The following is a 23,430-nucleotide window of genomic DNA, read 5'->3' on the forward strand; positions in this document are numbered from 1 at the left end:
TTTCAATCTGACATCCTCTCAGTTTTGTGTTTCTTAATTTTTATGTTCTTGAAAGGATAGCAAAAGCAACCTTAATCAGATTTTTTTGTGTGTTTTAGTTTGCTGCAAGTCATAGTATTATCTGGTCACACATGATACCTCTTAATTCTTAAATTTTGTTAATATGAACATGGAAGAGACTTCAGATCAAATTCGAAAAATATATATACCATAAGAACTGTTACAATCTATAGCTGACGTGACACACCATTTAAAAATATTATATATTTGCTGATTTTCCTAAAAATATATATCTCAAAGCCAGAAGAATTGCACAATTTGGCAACTTTGTGACACAGATGAGCGCAAACAAACTGGAGACGTCGGTATTAAATAACTGAAATAATAATTAAAATAACGAGACACTGTAGGGATCACTTAAATAAGAATGATGAGTTAATTTTTTAAAAGTCGTTTAAGTGATTTTAATCTACATCACTGGCAGCATCAGAGTCATCTTCCTCACATACAAATGCACGATTTAGCCGGATCTTCATTGAGGCTGCCCTGGAGAAAAACAATTTTACGTCTAATTTACTTTTGACCTCTGTGTTGAAATGGTTGCTGATGCTGACAATTGTTGATAATTATAGTTTTAAGAAAATACTTAATACTAGGAAAATACATAAAGAAGATGTCAGCATTACAATCTGGATCTAGACTAAAGATATTTCATCTAGTTTTAAACAAACTAATTACAATCAATTCACACTGTTATTCAGATGAGAAATTTGGAGTTGTGTTCTACCTAAATTACTCTTGTGAGAGGAAATGCCATCGCTATTTATTTTACTTTTTCTTTAAAAAAAATTTGCATTTTTATTTATAATACTACTTCAGCTAAAATACAAATCTAATGAATAAAATTAAAATGTATTCATCTCCAAAGAAATATTTGATAGCTGCTTTGACGACTATTGATTTCAAAATGACCAGTCACAAAAAGAAACATTTTTATGCTACTTGCTGAATACTAGTTTTAAAGATTTGGACAGTAAATGAGAATGAATTTAAAATACTTATCACCAACACAATTGCCCAGAGGGACTATAAAGAGTGTGGATATTAACTACAAGGAAAAGTGCATACATGAATGAACATGAATGGTTTATCCAACCAGTCGTCAATGTGGCAGAATAATCCTCAAACCACATGCTATAACCTATTTGTTTTTATTTTCATCCAAATACAAACTGTTTGGTAGGTTTATATAGCCTTACAATCAATTCTACCTCATTTGAAGTACATCAAATGATTGCTGTGCTAAGAGTAATAAGCTGTGTTAGTTTTTATGATAGTTTCAGTTTTTTATGATCATTATAGATCATATCTTAAAATTAGAACAAAAGCTCAGGAACAAAATCTACAGCCTATACCAATCATGAAATTTCACATCAGTTGAAATTTTAATTCTATGATTTCTGTAGGATTTGCCTCAAACTCATAAAAACTAGTGGGTTTTTAAACTGAAATGGAACTTCAGCGAATTCTTGATGATAACACACTATGAATACAGAATTTTATCCGTGAGGAATAAATATTAAACAAGGAAGGTGATGTAGTCTTCTAACTCAAACATTTTGGACAAACAAAATATATATATATAGTGATAGATACTATGTATTGCAGTGAGAGTCTAACACTGCACTTACCATACCCATACTTTAAACACACAGATGAAGTACTGAAGTCCCCACACAATGTGACATCAATTCTACTGATTCCAGATATTTATTTGATGCTTCTACAGATTGTTTGGGATTTTTTTAGTTTTAACTTAGAACATTTGACAGCGTTCACTTGAGGTTACATTTCACTTCATTACTCTAAAACTTAAAAAAAATCTACTCTAGCTATGTATTTAAAACACAAGTTACCAAAACGAAACTTTCTTCAGAGATTCTGCTTTCTCATACCTCTCGTCTACACACACTTACATATAAATATATACACAAACACACATATATGCATACACACATGGAGAGAGAACACACTGATGAAAAAAGCACACAGGAGAGCAAACAAACATAGCTGCATGTACCCATAAGAGTTTTGATACTAGAGAAGCTCCAGCTTCCAAATTTATCAGCAGTAGGAACGAACAACTGCTAGAAAAATAACTTAAGCACAATTACACCATTTATTCTAAAAAAAAGCATTCAAGCTGTCTTTTAAACTGCACTATTTATTGTGAATTACCACTGGAGGTCTGTCAAACTCCCCAGCGTGCTTTTCCTGTGCCTGCACTACTGCCCGCTGCTTTCACACGCTGCTTTCAGGAGCTGAGGATTGCCACACGGGAGGCTCTACCAGCTCAGCTTCCACTGCCTTAAAGCACCTGATGTCTTCCTGACCTTTCCAATGGACTGGAATATTAAAATACGGTAATCAGATGAGTATGGCTTAGATTTAGACTTGAGAGATTCTCTCTGAGATTACAAAAGCACACATTCTCTTTACTCGAAGTGCCGAAACGTGGACTGAAGCACAGCTCAGCTACTGGGCAGCCCCCATTCCCACAGCCAGCTGGACCTCTGCATGGAGCAGCAGGGACACAGGCAGTTTCAACTCCTGGCCATCAGCAGCTGCCTTTAGGTACTTTCTCCCCCAACTATCCTCTCTGATGGATACCGAAGCCCAAAGAAAGCAAGAGCTGAAGGAAATTCATGTAGCTGAATTTCAAAAAGTAGAAAGATAGGCCAGACGAAAACTTGCTTACAAATAAATGGCAATTAATGCAAAACTATTTGCATTAAATGTCACATGTCAGCCTGCATGACAGGAGGCACATTTGTGTTCAGTAGACAGAGACTAACAAACTATAAACATTCAGGAAATATTTTGGAAAAACAAATCTCGTATGCTTATGTTACTTGTATTACTTAAAATAATTACATTAATTTGGAGTGCTTAAACAGAGAAACATCTATTTCATATATAGGAAAGAACCGAAGCAGACCTTACCTGGACACTGGATAAAAGACCACTCATAATTCTTCTCTTTTGGACAAAGACTGGCATCAAGCACCATCTCATTAGAGTGCGCAACGACAGGCTTCATCGGGCCTCTTGACGATCCCTCCAAACATTGCCCTTTTCCAGTGTTACTGGGATCGTTACACCAGCCGCACCCGGGCTGTTCCAAACACTGTCCGCAGGTCCTCAGGCCAGAGCAGTTTTGAGCTTTATTACATGGAACACAGTATTAATGCAAGGGGGTTTTTTTTGTTTGAGGTTTGTTTTGTTTTTTTAACTAAGATGCTAAAATTTCAAAATAGTTGATGACTAATACAATCCAAATAAGAGTGATAGTAATAATTAAAAAAAGTGATAATTCAAATTTAAACCAAAAATTTACTTGGTTATGAAGTATCCCAGGATCACACATGAGTATTCATCTACAAATATGACTCCATTTTCTTATATAGAACTTCTGAAACAAGTTAAGATACCACACACCTTTCCAAAAAAAAGAAAAAAATTAAGCTACAAATCATAATTCGATCGCATTTAATTGGACTAAGTCTCATCTATTAGAGTAAATCAGGTTTCATTCTTTAATCTGCACACTAGAAATCAAATCTCCCTCTAGACTTTTTACATTCTACCCTTTAAATAACTTGATTTTTCATGAAATGGTCTTCCTCATATTTTAAATCTGTTTAGAATCAAATAAAATTCATTTCTGAAGTTATTGTCATTTCTTATTAAGAAATTAACAAGTATCTTCAGGAACACCATTAGAGTTCATAAATTTATTTTGGCCTTTTCCGCTACGCCTTAAAATTTTTAAATTAATGCTATAACAGTGAATGAAATTAAAATCAGGATCATCTGAATATTGATCACTATGAGTTCCTGTCTCTTCTCACTTTGTAGATACTTAAAAAATTAATTTAAAAAGTATGCATGAACTTCAGGAAGACCTTGCCAGGAAGCCAGAAATAGTCTTAAGTTTCTTTATATAAAGAGAGATTAGTTTAAAGATTTGTGAGGGTTTTTTGGCAGTCGTTCAAGTGGCTTCTACATCAGTTTAACCTCTCAGTCTGGCTCAGCTGCAGCCAGGATGTTATATCCAACTAATGTTCACAGCTATCTGGACCACTCCACTCCATAAAGGCAATACCTGAATCCATGCTATAAAGAGTATATTAAGCAGAACAATTTCATTTCTTATTAAACTGACAGCAGAATAAATCTGACAGCTAATATGAGTTAAGCAACTACTAAAATTGTTTAAAAGTAATGAAAATTGCCAGAGAAAACAGATTCCAGTAGTCTAAAGGTATATGCTGATATTAAGAAAACAGGAGTTAAGAATCTGAAAAAGATCTCAAAAGGATTTTAACAGTGTAGAAAGCTGGAGCATGAGCTCTTGTATCACCAGACTTGGAATAATCCAAATAGGAGGAAATGTTTCAAGTTTCCCAAGTACGGAAAAGGTAGAGAGGAGTGAGGAGCTCAAATGCTCCTGGAAGCCAACACCAATCATGTGAGAAGTCAGTTTTCAACCAGACCTCGTCAGATCTGAAGCTTAATGATACAAGTTTTGGTTTTTGAATACATTACACAATTGGCAGCAAACCCAAGACCACCATTCTGTACTGGCTGGCGTGCCCTTCCAGAGATGCACAGTAAACGATCCAAACAATTCTCATGCTGCTATGTATAAAGCCAGGAGAAAACAGCTCTGAAGTATGAGCTGTACTATTTTCATGGAAAATAAAACAGAACCAAAAGTGAAAAACCTCAGCTATCCTCTGTAGTGGCATTCAGCTGAGAGACTGAAGAGAGTGATGAAGTAATTGTTTATAGAAGGGGATATTCAAGCTGAATTTTTTCTTTGAAATTCTAGAAGTGGTCCAAGATTGTTCAAACTGTCAACTATTCAAATCAAAAGTCATAATGGATGGAGGATGTAGGGAAGAGAGGAATGCAACTTTCTGGCAAGCAGGTATTAAGATGACAAAATGTCACCAATAAGACAGTATTGTTCATTTTAATTCCAAGTTCTGAAAATAAATGAAGTTATCAGTTGTTATATTTTTTCTGATAAATCATACATGCTTGTGTAAATTTTTTTTGCCTTCAGAGCAAAATATCCAAGAATTTAAAAATCAGTCCTTAAAAATAAAATAGAGGATTTTAAGGTACAGTTACATTCCATTCTTCAAGTAAAAACACTACCCCTTGATAAGGGAATCCACTTAATACTTCACTCCCTCAGCAGCTATAATGATGTACCTACCTAATAAAAGTTTCATTCATTTAGACTGAATGTCTGAACTGTGTTTCATTTAAACGTTCATCTGCTTAACTGCAAAACATCTAATGCTTTAAAACTCTGAAAAAAAACCATGCTTACAGACACTGAACCTTGCTTTGCTTTAATTTGTTTAATAGAAACACGAAACTGCCTTCACATGATGACAAACTGGTATATAGCAAACCCCATTTGCCTTAATATAAATTTTCGCAGGCCTGACAAAAATTACAAGTAAATTAAAAACAATTTTTGGAGTTCCCCAAACAAATTGAATCTGCATGATGTGTAAAATACTACACAAACAGACAAACAGAATTGAAAGTTCAGGCTAACACAAAAGCTAAGCATCATTCACATGGTGTTCTGTTTTGTCCCCAAATTTTCAGTCTACTTATCTTCTGCCACAACTCACCATCAATATTTTATAAGTTGCAAAATTGATTCCTTGTAGAAATGAAAAAAGTTTAGTGAACTGTTATGAGAGAGAAACTTTTACATAATCACAGTATTATTATTCCAAATATACAGGACAAGAGATTAAGTGTTCCTATTATTTCTTTATTCTTAGACCAAACAGTGACTGATGGCTGAGTTTAGAGGACATAAAGACCCAAGGAACATTTAAACCCTAATTCTAGTCCACACAGAAGCTGGACACTAGAACCTGTATCAATATATGAAATATAATAACTAAGCATAAAAGTTTAACAGAATAGGTCCACATTGGTTTATAATATTCTACGATTACTAAGGATGAAGAGGGAATCTCAGTTAAGAGGAATACACGTTATTGGTCAATTTTACCTAAAAGAAAATTCCTCCTATGGCATATTTTCCTTTATCTCAGATCTATGTAGTGACCTGGTACATATAGCCTTTCTTCTCTAAGATTAGCATGTATCAATGGTTCCTAATGGCAGGACCTTAAATTACTTACTATTTTCCTGAGGCTTAGGTGAAATTAAGCACTACCTTTTGTATTTTTATTTGCATCCTTTATCTATTAAATGGAATCACAATTTAATTATGACCCTGAAACAAGTTGTTTCTTGTTGTCAACATCAATCCTACCACAAATTTCCTGAAATAAAACGTTCCTTAGGCGCTGATATCAAAAGATCCTTATGGAGAGAGAAAGGAAGTTGGAACTAACTAGAAAAAGACTCTCACAGAGAAGAACAGTAATGACTGGTCAATGGTACACTTCAGAAGTCCTATACATTAAGCTTGGGTCCCACTGGATTCGAGTCCTTTCCAGGTAGCAAATATTCTCACCAAATCTTGGACAGTAAAAATGCTAAGAAACAGTCTTCTCTAGGGTGACAGCTGAGGAATTGTTCTACATAAGCCACAACTAAGACAACAATCTAAAGCAACAGGCAGCTTGTGCCAACATCTACATGAATTATGGGGCCAATAAACACTGGAACTGTATGGAACTCAACAAGGTCCAGTCCCCGCAGACTCAGTAAGAAGTAGCTTTAGCTGAATGGTATACTGCAATGTATATATTATTCTCTTAGAAAGGCATTGTATTAATTTCTGATGAAATGTGCTTCCAAAGGGGGCATTGAGGAAGCAACTTTGCTGTTCGACGAAATAAGAAATTACTTGCCTTTTATCTCAAAAGGATGGAAAGAGCAACCTTGAACATACAGCCTGGCCCAGTCTGATCACACAAGGCACAAAGCTTTCTGCACCTCCTTTACCTGCCCTTCTAGTTCCATGGAGAGGATAAGCACTCTACAAGGGTTAATGATCATCATTTGCAAGTGAGAAGAATCTGAGGAAGACCAAGACCATTTGTCTTGCATCTGTTTTACAATATTCTCAAGATTATTACTATCATTATTACAACATCTTTTTTATTTTTGCCTGCTAGGAAAATGGACAACTTTGACAAGATCCTGATTTATTTTAAAAACAGTGAATTCAGCTCATCTCCTTTTTCTAATAACTTGATAAGTTTAAGTTCTACATAATATTTATCTGATTTTAACAACATTCTATTCCAACTCATGCCCATTATTTGACACACTAACACTGGTCGTACAAAGAATCTGGTATTTTTTCTTTATCTGAAAATGAAAACAAAACAAACACTTGCTACTGCTTCAAAAGACTAAATATTTCATCATTAAAGAATTACCAGCATTTTATCTGTATCTAGAAAGTACATAAACAGTATTCGCTGCTCACTTTAGTAGCTATATACAGTCATTCATTATTTTTATCATTTGTTAATGGTTGAATCCTATTCATACAGATGCTCTTTTGAGTGGAAAAAAACTTAATAGGATGAACATTAAGATACTCACGGGAGCATGTGGCAGTTTGCCATTCTAGACACTGTCCATACGGAAAGGAAATTATATAGGCGTTTGAGTCAACACATCGTTTTGTACTGCTGCACCACATACATTCCATACCATTACTCGTGCAGTTAGAACATGTTGTTCGCAGGGAGCATGGCTTTTTGCAGGGTCTGGCATTCTGGTTGGGACTGACTGGAAAAGAACCACCAACATTTATGATTTTGAACACAAGTTCAGCCTCCTTTTTCTTTAATCCTATGTTCCGTTAGAAAAATCCTTGTTAAAGTGAAAGCAGTTGCTTCCTTAATTAGCTATAATTTCATCCAAACATATGCTCTGGTATATAAATACAGTATTTTATAAAACTTAAGTAATATACTCAGCATGAGTCACATTTTAGTTCTAAGAGTCCATTAAAAAAATTTCACAGCAATTTTATCTATATATAATGAAATAACACACTTCATATTCATTGCCCAGTAATGCTGGCTTCATTATTTGCACATACATGACATAAAATACATCTCAAACTTCTATACAAGTACAGTAGAGTTCTGGGTTTATCACTCTCAGTAGTTTAACATAAATATTCTTGCCTTACAGAAAGTCATTGGGGAGAGTAACAAAAGGAACATTGTTCAATTGCAAACAGAACTGGGGGTTGGGGGTGATTGTTGGGGCTTTGTGGGGTTTGGGGATTTTTTGTTCAGTTTTTCTCTACTAGAGACCACATTCTGACTAGGTTAATGGTGTATGCTATATCAAAAAGTCATTACATAAAGAACTTGTACACCCTAACTCCTGATTTCTCTTTTGATTTCAAATAAAACTAGAACAAGAACAAGAGTACAGTAATTCTTAGGTAGGAACACAACAGTATACGCAGCACTATATTTTCCATACAGAAGCACCTTGTGAAAAATCGGGTTTAAGCACTCCTATGTATTTGTATGGTTTTGTATATTATTGATCCACGTTCAATGCCAGCCAAGTTCTCAAGCCATTCTTCATCTGCTAATACAGTACACCAAGTCACTTACCAAGGGTGTGCTTGGGTTTGAACTACTAGGTATGTGTTCAAGCTCTGTTTTCCAATTAATAAAAAAATACAAAGAAAAAACCAACAAAACTCAGCTGAACTACGAAACTTTATAAAGCTACTCTCATATGGCTTTGACTGCTATGGTTTTTGAAGCACTGGAAGATAAAAAAAACCTAAAACAAGGCACCAGATGTACATAACGTTGATCTAATTGTAAAATAATGCATCTTAACACCATTTGTGTTCCACCTAGTGTATCCTTTATATTTTGAGATATCTCTTCCTCTGTGACTATTGTTTTCTTTGTGACTGTATCTTCCACCGTTCTGAGCAGTGTCTGGTAAATAAATAAATATTAACTCAAAATTAAGAACATTGTGAAAGATGAAAATTTTTGGAACTATAGATGGCAACAGTAACAAGTGTACAATATATACATTACTATTTGGAACTGCTTATAAGAGAATTTGGGATTGGTAAGATTCACACTTTGATTACGTGCTTTAATAACTCACAATTTCACATTAAAACCACCACACTGACAGGCAATATTCCCAAACACATCAAAAATGCAGCTATTTTCCAGTTTTGCACAGACAATGCACAACATAAATTTAAAGGACTTCAACATGATCAACCTCACAGCTATGAAGAGAAACAACAGACAAGCCGAGCATGAAAATGCTAATTTGAACTGTTAAGTGACTATTTGCCACAGTAATCTTTATACGCAAACAAACCTAAAAGATGGAAACAAGAATTTGGGGTTTGTCAGTCTTTTAGATCATGAAAATGTTCACTGATGTTCAGTGAGATTCAGAAATCTGCCTTGTTGAACACCTCCACAGACACTTTCACACTACAGTCACTGTTGTCACTGACTACTACTGATTTAGAGGCAACTTATAAGACTTCTAGTGTAATGCAAACTAAACCATGTAAACTAATTCAAAAATAAATTTGTTGCTTTAGGAATATTATTCGTTTTCTAGATTAAAGCTCCATATTTATACAAAAATTTTTTGTAATTATTTAATCCAAATTGTAAAAAAAAATCCCTCTTAGCCAAATGAAAACCCAAACAGCTTGTTAATCATGACAGTAACAGTAACTGAGTATAAAAGATTGCTTACCGACAGGTTTTTCACACACAAGACCATCTGCCATTGCAGTGCACGGATTTGCTTTCAGACCTGCCACCTCTGCTCTTTCGAGATACGCACAGAAGCCAGAGTCGTTTGGCTCTCCAGGAAGCCACTGCAGCGTTGTGTTTGTGAAAGGAGACATGTCATCCCACCCCCAGTAGGAGATGTTGATCTTGCGTAAACCTACCCAAGGTGAAATTTTCTATGAATCAGAATGAAACAAATGTGAGATAATTAGTTAAACTGCTTGGTTGGTTTTTTTTTACTAAAACATTTCAAAGAATAGCTCAGCAGCAATGACTTCACATTTTGATAGAATTCACCATGTCCTTTCCTCACTTCACCTCATTTGTCATTGTCCACACAGTTTTTATTTTAATTGTTCTGCTTTGCTGAATTCCCCCTGCCCCCCCAAAAAAAGGAACCAAAACTCCCTCCCACTATATGCTTCTGTTCTACTAAAAATGTGCTGCTTCTGTTCAAACTCAATTCTGAGTAATATTATCTGATACACATCAGAAGTCATGCGAAATGGTCACAGTGAAATTGTTTGGGTTTTTTTTCCCCAGTGGCAACTATATTGATTACTATTTCCTAGGCAATTCACAAAACCAAAGTTCAGGAAAAAACAGGATAAATATTCCACACTCTAGAATTTGTATTACTGATATTGATCAAAATCTTAGGCAATTCAGAGACAGAGATGAAAGTGGCGCATCCACAGCTCCAATGTCATTTAAACACATTGAATACACATTTATTGATTTAAGCTATAAAGAACTAGTCTAGAAAACATAAAAAGCATTAAATCTCAAAAAATATTTAGGATATCAGTAAAATTACATTACAAATTCTACTCATTTTTACCACTTTGTCTTTATACAGCAGACTTTGAGCAATAAAGGCCTTTGCCTGTTCCAGGATAAATCTACATATATTTCTTGGTCCCATCACTAAAAATCTCAAGATACTGAAAACACACACATTTTCTCTTGTAATTTCTGTGCAGGCAGCTTTCATTAACCCCAGTCTGAACAAAAGATATAGAGAGACTATGGGCTGTGAGGTGTGTGGTGGTAGGTGAGTACCAGCATGCCAAGCAACATGATCATCTGCACTGGGCAGAGGACAGGTGTTGTCAGCTCCAAAGCAAAGATGTTGATCTGACTGTGAATTAGGTTCTCAACTGATTTAATTTACAGACCAAGGTAAGTAAAACACTATAATACACCTGAAGGGAACCTGCTGCCATTCAAAATCTACGTACTATTTCACAAGTCGAGTCACTGCCATCATCTCTCAGAGAGATCTTTCATTTTTGATCTCATCTTTTTTTGGCCACTCAGGTTTAAACCATGGCTGAAAAAATAAAGATCTTTCAGAGCTCATATCTACACCTGATCATTGCATTCCTCTTCCCTTGCTTCATCAGACCAAACTGAAATATAAAGGATTATTAATTTTGCTTGAGAAATACCACTGGTAATTACTTTTTTAAAATATCTGTCGGTAATCAGTATTTCTGACCTCCCTAGAAAAAGCTCTCTATACTCTCCTCCTCTTCTATCCTATCAGCTGGGAGCACAATCAAATGAAAATTGCTGCAGCAACTAACAGACTTACAGATGTAAGAACAAAAATAAATCAGAAAATGATTAAGAAGTGCTTCATTCCATAGGCACTGATGCACACTGGAAGACTCCTGAACAGCAATGAGAACATGCAGCAAAAATGCCACTGCCCACTCTTTCATCTTCAGTATTTACTTCCTAACTTCACTGCTATCCCAAGCGACCAATTTTCCAGGTGCCTGTGGGAGCTCCCACACTCCGGATACAGGAAAGGATGTGATGCAAGCAGAAAAATTGGAACTTGGGCATCTGGAAAGTGGGAGATAATACATCTGTTGTCTTGTCTGTTATTTAATTGCTTGGATTACAGTACACGTACATGGTTCATGTGCATCAGAAAACCTTAGATATTTACTCATATCTCTAGACAACTCTGCAGAATGCTAAGCGTGCACACCAGGCACGTATTAAAAAATGTCTAGGGCTTAGAAAGTATAAATTGCTGACACAGACCTAAAACAACCACAAATGCCTGCTTTGGGACTGAGGAATTCTAGCCAAGAGAACCTTCAGCATATTACTGACTTTCGATGCCATTGCCAAATAATTTGGCCTCAGCATCAGCAGAAAACAGAGATCCTATTCCAGCTATGGTGAAAAGCATGTCAGGCCAGTAATGAAAACTGATGGTGCAGCAGTGACATTTGGAGAAAAGTCCTTCTATTTGAGTAGCAGAGTGTCTCAGAACCCCTTTAATGATGACGAAGTCCCAGGGAGGATCATGAAAGCCAGAGCAGCCTTAGGATACAAAAGCAGCGCCCCTGAAATGAAAGCCTTCTTGCAAAAGCCACGCATATTGTACTCATCATCATTCTCAAAAGCTGTGATATGTGGACAGCTTATACTCACCGTGTCAGATATTTCAAATTCCATATGTACTTTGCTAATGTAACACATCAAAACACAGACCTGAGCACTGATTAGCATCCTATCAAACACCCACCAAAGCCACCACCTTGCAGGCTCACTTATGCTGCTCTGGGCATGTTGTGAGGATGCCGAAAAGAGATTATACAAACTGTTTTTCTAATGCCTCATTAAAATATGGTAAATAGCTGACATGTAGGCCACCAAAATGCTCTCAGGACATGCTTACAGCACATATTCAATTGCGTGGCATTAATCCCACAGTGTGGTAGACTACAGCTGGCAATAGCAGAAGACTGCTTGCAACAGCAGAGATTGCATGTTGATATCACCAAAGCTTATCATAAAGAACAACTGCTACTGCACTGCATGAAAGCCACAGGAAAAAACAGAGTGAATAGAGAATTTAGGAAGTTCTATCTGTGACAGCTGCAGTGTGCAGCTGTGACACACCAGTGTGCTGTGATTATCAAACTAATTTCTTCACACAAGAAAACCCATGAATTTAGTCCTTGCCTCTTAAACTCACGAAAGGTTCAGTCATAATAGCTGGGAGTCTCAAAGTACTTGAAGCATCTAAGGGACTTTAAAGGTGCTGAATGAGAATGCCAATCTAGTTTCTTCTTCAGACTTAATAAATAATTAGAGTTGAACACACTTTCACTTGACTTGTTTGGCTGTTTCATTTAATGCAAAATGAATGTAGGAAACTGATTCCTTTACTTTAAATATCTTGTCAAAGATGCTTCTGAAGAGGATCAACCAGGAAGGAAACCAGTCTGCCTGTTCTCTGTACCCAGAGCTGGGTACAGGATGTAAGATCCTAGTTTCCAGGCCTCTTGAAAAATAGTTATCAAACCAGGTGGGTGAAAAACACAGTGCAAATCAACTTTTCACTTCAGAAAAAACACTTGCTGACATGAAATCAGCCTCAAATATGTCTAATTTTTCCTCTCAAGAATATCAGCTTCTTTATTGGAAGGCTAGATGATCTTCTCTCAAAATGTAAGTGGGAAGAAAGTTACTTCTCAGAGAGTTCTGAAGACTTGATCTTTCTCAAGACCTTGATAAACGTGTACTTCCAAGTTGTCCAAAAACCTTCAACTGAGAAACCTCTTCTGTCCTCACCATATATGGCACTCAGTATGTTGTTCAGATTCAGAGTTGAAGACAAACCTGCAACTCAGGCACGATCAGTTCCTTCTGTATTTGAGGAAGGAGAAGAAGTTCCACACACATGTGACTGTCCTCTTGCTTAGCTTATTACTAGGGAGCCAGACAACAGGTGAGTAGAAACACACTGAAACTTTCTCCAGGTGATGTGACTGCCTATCTCAGTTCTTCAAGCTGACTACTATAGTATGTAATATATGTCACAATTTTCCTGGGTGCTTTAAAGTAATCCACACTCACTGGAGTTGCCAGACCACTGGGGGAGAAGTAAATGAGAACTCCAAAACCACGTGGTTCCTACCATTACTAGAATTTTCCTCTAACGCTAAATGCACGATCATCATGTGTCGCACAGGTAAGAAGGCAACAAAGTCATCTGGAGACCTTCACTGCCTAAGCTCAGCAGGACCCGCTGTAGCTCTTGCCTCCTATCAAAATCTCTTTGATTTCAGCACAGCTGATACCTTTCGCTAGAAGCTCAAGATTTTATCAGAGCTACCTCCACCTTCGTGGCTCCAAAACAGAAAAGGAAGGGAGCATTTGCCGTCTCTAGAGAAGGCGGAAGAATTCCTCAATGCAAAGTACACTCTGCAGTGCTCTAGCTTCCAGGGAAAGAATGGACAATCTAGTCCAGCTTGGGACTATAACTCCCTTCTGTCACTTCTGGTGCCAAAGAAGTGGTACAGCTCCATTTTAAGGCTGCCGCTACCTAGAAACTTGGTAAGAACTGGGGTCGTTCTGCCCTCTTGCCTCCTGATTTAACAAAGCACTAGCGTTCATGCAGGGTGGAAGTAGACATTACTATTCATAACGACTTCAGTCTCACAGAAGTACTGTAAAAGAGATGTCCCTTTAGATGTTACGTACACATACGCACAAACATACAAAGTCAGACCAGTGAGTTTTCAGTGACGGAGTGCATACGAAAAGGCCGCCAGAAAATGTATTACTCATGTTCTCTTCCTATTCAACTCTACCACTCTTCCATGAACACAGAACAGAAAGGGAGGCAATACCTCCTACTTTTGTTGACAATATAAACCACAGAATTATTTCAACTGAAATTATTTTCTAGCTAGTAGAAATTGTCCTATTTGTTTTTAAAAAGTATTTTTTTAATCAAGCAAAAGGAAATATCTTAACAGTTGGAAAAAATTAGTAATTAAAATAACAGCACTTCATATTTTTATACATTAGCTATCAAAATACTTCTTTATTTGATGTCTTTACTTCCCTAACACTCGAGTCTTACTACCTGCTCTTACTACAATAAGTAACGGAAAAGCTTCCATTTTGCATGAGACTAACCATCTGCTTTGAATCATAATCTTAACTCTGAATCTCTTAACCAAGATTCTCAGCTGTTCTATTTAAGCTCTACCACTTTTGAACTTCTACATCTTTTTAACTAATGATTTAACTAATAATTATTTTGGGAACCAGCACTTGACATTTTTGTTCCCAAAATCATTAAAAGCTAAAGCTGCATTTCATCTACATAATGAATCACCCACAAAAAGTGACCAAAACAAATAATAGCTTTTAGATGAAATAGTACAGACAATTATTCATTATAGGATTTAGGAATTAATGCAATTACACAACAGATTTCTCTGTGAAATGGTGAAGTTCATGAAAATTTGCCTTAGGTTTTCATTTGCATGGGAAGAGGAAAGGAGAGAGAGGAAACAGCTACTCACAGGAACACATATGAATTCCAGCCTACCATTTTTCTATTTTTATTCAACATGTAGAGGCCAGAATTTGTTTAAACATGATTATAGAATACCACTGCTCCTATTCTGGCTGTTGAGAATGAGACAATTTTTAGCAGTATACTGTTATTCACCATATATTGAAAAATTATGTATATTTTCAAATGTGTCAGTGGAGAATTTAAAAAAAAAATCAGGCTCCAAGGTATATCTATGAAAACTCCTGTAATATATTATATACAATTAATTTTAAAACAAGATCAACAACAGCCCAACTTACTCATCTGCATTCTAGGCAAGTTATCAGTAAAAAAAGAGACAGAAAAATACCCAGAAGTTTCATAAGTAAAATTTTACAGTGAGACAAAGCAATGCAATGCCTTAGTATCCTTACACTGCAGAATGCAATCAAATGTATCTCAGGAACTGTTCCTTAGCGTTATCACTCCAGATAAGATTTAGAACAATTCTCTAGAATATGTTACTCCTCTCATCTATTTGTTTCTCGAACAGTTCTTAGATTTCACAGCCCATCTTAGAAATATAATTGTGCTTGAAATGCAGCTAGTCATGGTTTATCTGTTTTTATAGAACAATCTTGTATAACCCTGATAACAAGTTGCCAAAACCCCTTTTAAGTGAGAAATCAACCTTTAAGTTAGAAAAGATTCAGGAATTACTAAATTGAGACAATTTGCTGGACAAGGCTTTATTTTCATCTGACAGGAGAGCAAAACTCCAATCATATGATGCATGCCAACAGAACACCATTCCACACTCACATCTACAGTCCTATTTAATTGAACATAAGGAAAGTTTTTAGCCATTATGGGAATTTATTAAACACTAATAACCTCAAAATACGCTCTTCTCTTATTCTAAACCACCCAATTGTCATCTTCTCTTAAGTAGTAATTACAGAACTATGTTACAAAGGAAATTCGTGTAACCCTAACTAGAGAGCTGATAATTCCTGTTAAATTTTCTCAGTAAGCAGTGAGTTTAAGTCAGACTAAGTTGCTTTGCGATCTACAGTGACTGATCATTTACAGTCATGATGCATTTTTCAGGCACTGCTGCTGCCTCAGCACTGATTTAATAAGGGCTGAATAATTGGCAGATGAGTGAAGTGACCAAGTCTACCTTTGAGTAGCCAATTACTACTGAGGCTCAATTTGCCTCTGCTGCTTAATTACGCATATTGCTGAGGAATTGTATAAGTCTTTCAGAAATTTATCCCCACTGTTATTTAAATTCCTTTCATTTTGGATCTAAAATTGTCCTAAAAGTATATGATACACTTCTGAGTCATGTTCTAATGAATGCATCACAAGATGTTATTACCAAACTCCCAGCAACTTTTTTGAACTCCTTGATTTCTAGGAAAATAGTTGCCCTAGGAAGAAACACACAATCGAACCTTGCAAACACAGTAGCCCCTTAGTGCTCACATTTCCACAACATTCAGAGTTTAAAGAAGGGCTTGCGGCTAGTTTGCCTCTTTCCTGCGTCATCATGATCAAAAAAACTGCTACTGGAAAAAAAACAATAAGAAAGAGCTACATGAAGAGAAACTATCCATTCTATTTACTGACTCATCGCTTGGTATTTACTATACATCGATTCTAACTGTGATAGATACCTATGCATTTCATACGTTGTAAATATTTACCCAGCAAATGACACATTATAAGCACTGCAAACAAGCTTCATGGGTTTTAAGTGTTTCGGTATCTATGTGACACAAACGATGAAATCTAGACGTAATTAGTAGTAAGAGGCATGTATCAGGTCATAAGAACACTGCATTTCTCCCAGTCTTTTCAAATTTTGCTGTTGTGGCATTGGTTTAAAAACCCATGTAGAATCTGGCAAACTGAAAAGACTACAACTTCGCAATTCCAGTCTACAGAGATTACAGCTAGTATTTCAGTGAGACTTTGATTTAGATACTCTTGAGTTTTCTTCTTCATAGGGGACATTTTTTTGTAAATTCAGGTTCTCTTCTCAAGCATCCAAAGCGGGTTGAGTTCCCCACTTCCTGAAAGTAGGAAGGCAGTTGAAATAGAGATGAACTAATGAACAGTCAACATAACTCCAATATGGAGAAAAAGTGCTGAAATAATCTATTAGACTTCCAAAACTACAATAGTAAAATGAAACTGCTACAAACTGTAGTAAAGAGACTAATTCAGGAAAAAAATAATCAGCTTCACTACAACCAAGTATATGATAAAACCACAAAAACATACAGCCCCACGAGAATACTTTAAGCTAACATGGAATAGCATTGCCATGCAAAGCTCACTAATTAACTGCAACCTACACTCAAGTGTAACTTCTGAAGGATGCTTAGCCCTGAGAACAGCAAGATACAGGAAAAGCTGCAAACAGTTTATATAATGAAAGGCGTTGTTTAAAACTGTTCCCTTTGTTTATGCTTACTACACCAAAACTGAATCTTCCCAGAATTTATTGCATGCTAACAAGAGAATTATTATTTTTAGTTAAATCCCATGGTTGTAAGCAAACTCCCAAGAGAGCTAATTGCACTTTTAAATGAATCGACAATATTTGAATATTACCAGGAAAAATTAATTAACCTCATATTGCTGTTTAATGCACTCTGCAGAAAAACTCAAATCTTCCCTTATCTTCATAGTATTTCGCTTACCAGGTCAATAACATGGCATATAAGAAAAAATATCAAGTGTCATTTTCCTTTAAGACAGGAATCTGCAGTCTGTCCATTGTGTTTATTACAGCATCTCTTAAAGAACTGAATTTATTTTCAATGAAATATACAAATCAGACTTTAATTATTGGTGATAGTTTTAAAATATCCAACAAATCCAAAAACATTTTGACTTTATACTACAAAGCTCTTTGTTTTATCCCCTTCTTTACTACCAAACAAGCCTTCTTATCCTTTAAAAGGAAGCAATCTATTGATTTCCAATTTAGTACTGAAATAAAGAGATACTGATACACAGTGAGGTCTGGACAGGGTCTGGACACGGTTGCAGCCTCCTCCCTCTGAACCTTTCCAAAGCATCAATGTTTTGTATTATTCTAAATATGATGAAGAAATTGTCCTAAACTTGTCCCAGAACAAGGACTTTGTGTATTAGAAAACAACTTAAAGTCCTACGTTGTTTCCATGAGCAACAAGGAATTCTCAAGTCCCTCCATGCTGTACTAGTTACTGACTCTACTTTAACAGTTTGTAAAATACACAGCAGTTACCAAAGCTGGTTTTCTTTTCCAGTATATCAAATAAAGCAGGACTAAAACCAGATCCGTATTCTTATTTCCAAATGCTGTTCTGACACACTCACTACTGAAAGCTTTTGTTTCACATAGGCAAAAGCTTTTAAAGCCTTTGATATTAACCACACAAGGCATCCACCACCATAGATAATACAGATTAAACACAGAGCGTTCACCTTACAGTTGCTCTGTCTGCATTTGTGAACTCCATACCACCACCTGTTACAAAAACCAGCCATCTAAAATGAAAATCGCACTCCTTAAATCATTATGATTGCAGTTTGAGAGGAAAAGGCAGACAAGTGAAAATCAAGAGGTTTCAGAGGGCCTCTGTCACACCTGATAAGACATTTAAGCTGTCTCATACAAAATAAATGTAACTGGACAGGCAGATATGAATAAAAAAAATATTTTTTTTCCCCTAAATGCCACTGAAAACACCAGGATAAGTCATGGTATCATTTCATTAGAAATTCTGATAACTAAATGATGATTTAGCCCAAGAAATACTTCTGAAGTGCGTACATTTGTCTACAATTGCATAAACCATATGTGAGGTATCTTGAATTTGCATCAATACATTAGCTCAGGACATACATCGTCTAAACAAAGATACGTTCAGCGGGATGTCACCTTGTAGAAGTTCTAAACTCTGAAGCATAAGAAAAATGTAGCTTCTAAATACTAAAAAAAGAGCTATTTCTCATGCACATCTCAGACCAGTCAGGCAGCATCAGTCATACCAATATCTCACACCATTAGATTTGAAGGCCTCCTGGGCAGTATTTTGGGGTGAGGGGAAAGCTGGGGATTGGGGTGGGAGGTGGAGAGGCAGCAAAACAGATAACTAGAGAAATCATTGCTATTTGTGAATTTGTGTTTTGGTTTCAACTACATTTGCAACATTATCTCATATCAAAGACTGGACAGACAGAACATGTTTCAAAGCTGCGTAAGTACAATATCTGGGAAACATTCTGACATGGAAGAATTGCTTTTCTCTCTTTATCTGCAACATAAATTTGCAAGTCACATTCTAGCTCGATATAAGCTTTAGTTATTGTTCATAATTATCTGTCATTTTCTGTAACTATAAAATCCTAAATGACTTAAAAATTAGGGGGGTTAAACAGACAACGAAACGGTGCATGTTCTACAAACAAATACATGCTTTCAAACATGTCCTTTACTAAGATGAACTCATTTGCTTGTAGTGGAATCTTAATTCTGCTAGGACATCCCAGCCCATCTTAGTGCATTCTGTTGGGTTTGACACCTTTTGAGCACAGACGTATTTCATAGAGATGTACCAAGGACGTGAGCCGGCTTTCCAGCAATCAACATTTCAACATTAAACCGCTAAAAAGCTGAACCTGACCACCCATGGACAGGTAATTAATCTTCCACCTCCCTTCTATTGTCTGACAGTTAAGAATTGACTACAGATCACTTTCTGAAGGAACTTTCCTGTGTTTGCCAGAGGCATGTCAGAGTTTTCAGCCCCCTCCCTCCCCACCATTATCACAGAAAGTTTATCAGCTCCTGGCTCATGCTGGAGCTGCTGCGCAGGGCATGGCCACACGCCTCTCGTGCTAGCACAGCTTCTCTGTGACTCTTTGAGCCCCCATACCACTTATACAGGGATCTAGAGGTTTCCAGAGAAGAGAAGTATACCTCTTTAGCACCCTCCTGTTCCGACTGCTTGCAGCCAAGCTACTGACCACCCCAAAAAAATCCTGCAAGTAGTTTTATGGATACTGATGTGAAAGTTAGGATTTTTTATTCTGTTACGGTGAAAATTATCTTGTCTTGTTTTGATCCCTGCTGTCACAGTGTGTTGGAAAGGGCTGAGATTTCCCACATCAGCATTCCAGCCACTCTCAAGTCACATCTTGAAAATAAACAGGAACCTGTAACATTTAAATCTGGTAAGAGAATCCTAACACCACTCCTGTCAGTCTCTAGCACCACACCACATTTTTTTGAGGGCATAAACTTCCCTCTCTTTGGGCAAATCTCTAAAATAGATTTCTCAAAGCAAATTTAATTCACATAAGCAAGTTTAATTCATATTTAATTCACATTCGCGGTTAATCAAGTTACCTGAAGTGTATACTTCTGTATTTCATCCAGAACAAATTCCACTTCTTTTGAGGTTGTTAATGAGGCAAGATTCCCACTTAAATTGTAGCAGTAGAGTTTGGCATTGTCATAGCTTTCACGACTAGAATTAATGCGGAGGCAGGCATCTCCAATATGACTCCATCCTTCCCCACAGAGATGAGCTAGTGCAAAAAGCGTATGATTAAAGCTGATTAGAAAATGCTTTTAAAAAACCTAAGGGACTATGAATTTTATCTTCCTGAGATCACAATTCAAAACACATCCCACACTCAATTTCCCTTTCCATGCCACATAAATGGCGTGAAAAACATCAACTAGTATCATATGAAATGGTGTATTTTTATGAAAAGAAACTTCTAACAACTTACAAAATATATATAAAGGTATTTGCTAAGTTGCAACATAACAATATTGACACTATTTTTTCCCTGTACTTTATTTGAGCACATATCAAAGATTAGATTGTGTATGTAATTAATAGTGCTTTAAGTAGTCATTTAAATGTTATGCAAATCCCAAAATCTGAAAACAAGTATCCCAGAATTAAGAGATCACAACTTCACACTGTCTTTGCTTTATCATCACCTTTGCATTTCTATTTGCCTGAATGTAAATGCAATCAGAACGATAGGAAATTCAGATATCTTAAACATTTCCTCTTCGGCATATTTCAGCATTACTCGGATTCAGATAACCATTAAAAGATAAGTAACTCAGAGCAACTGTTATAGTTAATCTTTAGAAAGATTACACAAACGCAGTTTTAAACCACATGAATAAATTGATTAATTTAATGAATAATCTCTGAAAAAAACCTTCATGTGGGCATAAAGATCAAATGCAAAAGATTTGATATCTAACTGCATCTATGTTGTTATGAATTACAGAATGAATATTATTTTACAATGTTAACAGTCACCTTCTGAGAATATTTTATATTAGCATTTTAATATTCACTGCTTTCATAGTATTACTAACATTGAAAAATCAAGAAACTAGATCTCCTGTCCTATCTGCACAGGAAAACTGATGTATAATTGAAGTTCAACTGTAAGATAGAACCCCCGCCAGCAGAAGTAACAGTCTCAGTGAATATGTAACAGCAAGTTCAGTGTGGCAGTTCAGCTCTGCACTCAGTGACGCCCAAAGGCTAGAACTTGTCACTGGTTTGTGTAGAGGTACGTGCCACTATGGCTTCACTAATGTTATCTCTCCTAACAAGATTAAAGGTAGCACTGACATCCCCATCAATGATGTCATTGTATCTGTGTTCACCAGCACAGGCATAGCCAGGCAGGCAGAGCTGGCACAAGGAAAACAAATCCAGGTCTGCTCATTGGACAAATATTCTTTGGCAACAACAGAGGAGATTTGGTAAGTGAAATCAACTACAGCAAGCAGCGTCACGGCCCCACAGCCCTTACCAGGTAGTGCCTGGCACTCCTGCTGCCGCTGGTCCCACTGGCAGTTCAGGTGCAGTGAGCAGCTTTTGCAGCTGGTCAGTTTATTGCAGATCTGTTCATTCCTCACGTGACATTTGGTGTAGTTTTTAACAGACTGTAAAAATAAAACCAGACAAAACAGCATCTCAAACATATGTCAAAGCATCAACAAAACAGAAGTCCAAACTGACCTAGAGAGTGGGTGGGTCCCCCTCAGAAAAACCACAGCTACCCGAACAGTAAGTGCACTTTGTCTAGACTCCCTTACCGTTGCAGAGAAGACAAACTGCAACTTCCAGAGCACAAATCACCCCACCTGTCTTATGCAACTAATTTCGTGTGGGTCACACAGAACTCTGAAGATGTCACTTCATCAGAGCACAGAAAGCTTCAATAACTGAACTAAATCTCTCTTTCTTAGATAGTTAAGGGACATGCTCTCACTAAATTATTTTATCCTATGCAAGCAAAATAATCAAACGGAATATAAAAAATGGCGTAGGATACAGGTGTAAAATAATATCACATCTTTGAAGGTGCATGAATATGCCCTACTTTCTTTTGTCTAAATTAAATGAAACAAAAATAGGAGCTTAACAGACCAGTAGTCACAAAACACAGTAAGGAGTTGTCCAAAATTTCAGTCATGCTTTTTTACAGATTTAACTGCAAACCTGTCTGCAAAATAACTAGGATAAAACAGGAAACTATTTTGTCAAACAGTGACACAAGACCAGGAATAACATTATTCCTCTGATATGTTAGTATACAAGAAAAGGAGTAAACAGGGAAGGAATTTTTATTTGGATCTTTTATTCGGTGGGGTTTTTTGTGAAAAACTGAGGTCTTTTTTCCAGTTAAGCTTTCTGCTAAGCACTTTTAATTAAGACATAATATTGATATTTACTTAATGAACTGCCCAAAATTCTCAGCCAATTCATCAGCATATCCATAAGGCTGTCTCTTAATTTCAAGGTAATAATTAAAAATAAGTCCTAATTCAAGACAGCTTCATACTCTCACAGAACCGTGGAATGGTTGATGTTGGAAGGCAACGCCAGAGGTCATCTTGTCCACCCTAACAACCCTTGTCCCTCTCTAACAAGATTCATTCATGCACAGCAGCAAAATAGATTGCATTTAGAAAGCAAATACATGGTTTACATGGTAATTTTGATTGCTTTTCTAATAGTCTCTTGGAGTACAGTAAAGCAAAGGGCCAATAGGACAATAGGTTACACAGTCACTGGTAGTAGAATTATAATGATGATAAAGCATCAGCCTGCTGCAGTCAGGAGGGATAAGAACCAGCCTCCTTTTATTTTTTTTTTTAAGAAGTCCTGAAACAATACAATTGTTAAAACGAATTTTCAATTTCACACAGCGCCAGATTCATTCCTG

At 36.4% G+C, this 23,430-nt stretch overlaps 1 protein-coding gene across 1 annotated transcript in view; it reads right to left on the bottom strand.

Annotated features, from left to right (window-relative positions):
- ATRNL1 (attractin-like 1) overlaps positions 1-23,430 on the bottom strand; it is a gene marked incomplete at both ends in the record, with an annotated part of 133,092 nt that overhangs the window by 70,921 nt on the left and 38,741 nt on the right. The window contains 5 exons of the mRNA XM_010145769.1: positions 3,004-3,222; positions 7,624-7,812; positions 9,796-10,009; positions 20,567-20,748; positions 22,012-22,144. Of these exons, the coding sequence (XP_010144071.1) occupies positions 3,004-3,222; positions 7,624-7,812; positions 9,796-10,009; positions 20,567-20,748; positions 22,012-22,144 (937 nt within the window). The remainder of the gene's footprint in view (positions 1-3,003; positions 3,223-7,623; positions 7,813-9,795; positions 10,010-20,566; positions 20,749-22,011; positions 22,145-23,430) is intronic.

This window comes from Buceros rhinoceros, unplaced genomic scaffold (assembly GCF_000710305.1).
Source record: "Buceros rhinoceros silvestris isolate BGI_N320 unplaced genomic scaffold, ASM71030v1 scaffold12371, whole genome shotgun sequence".
Lineage (NCBI taxonomy): Eukaryota > Metazoa > Chordata > Aves > Bucerotiformes > Bucerotidae > Buceros > Buceros rhinoceros.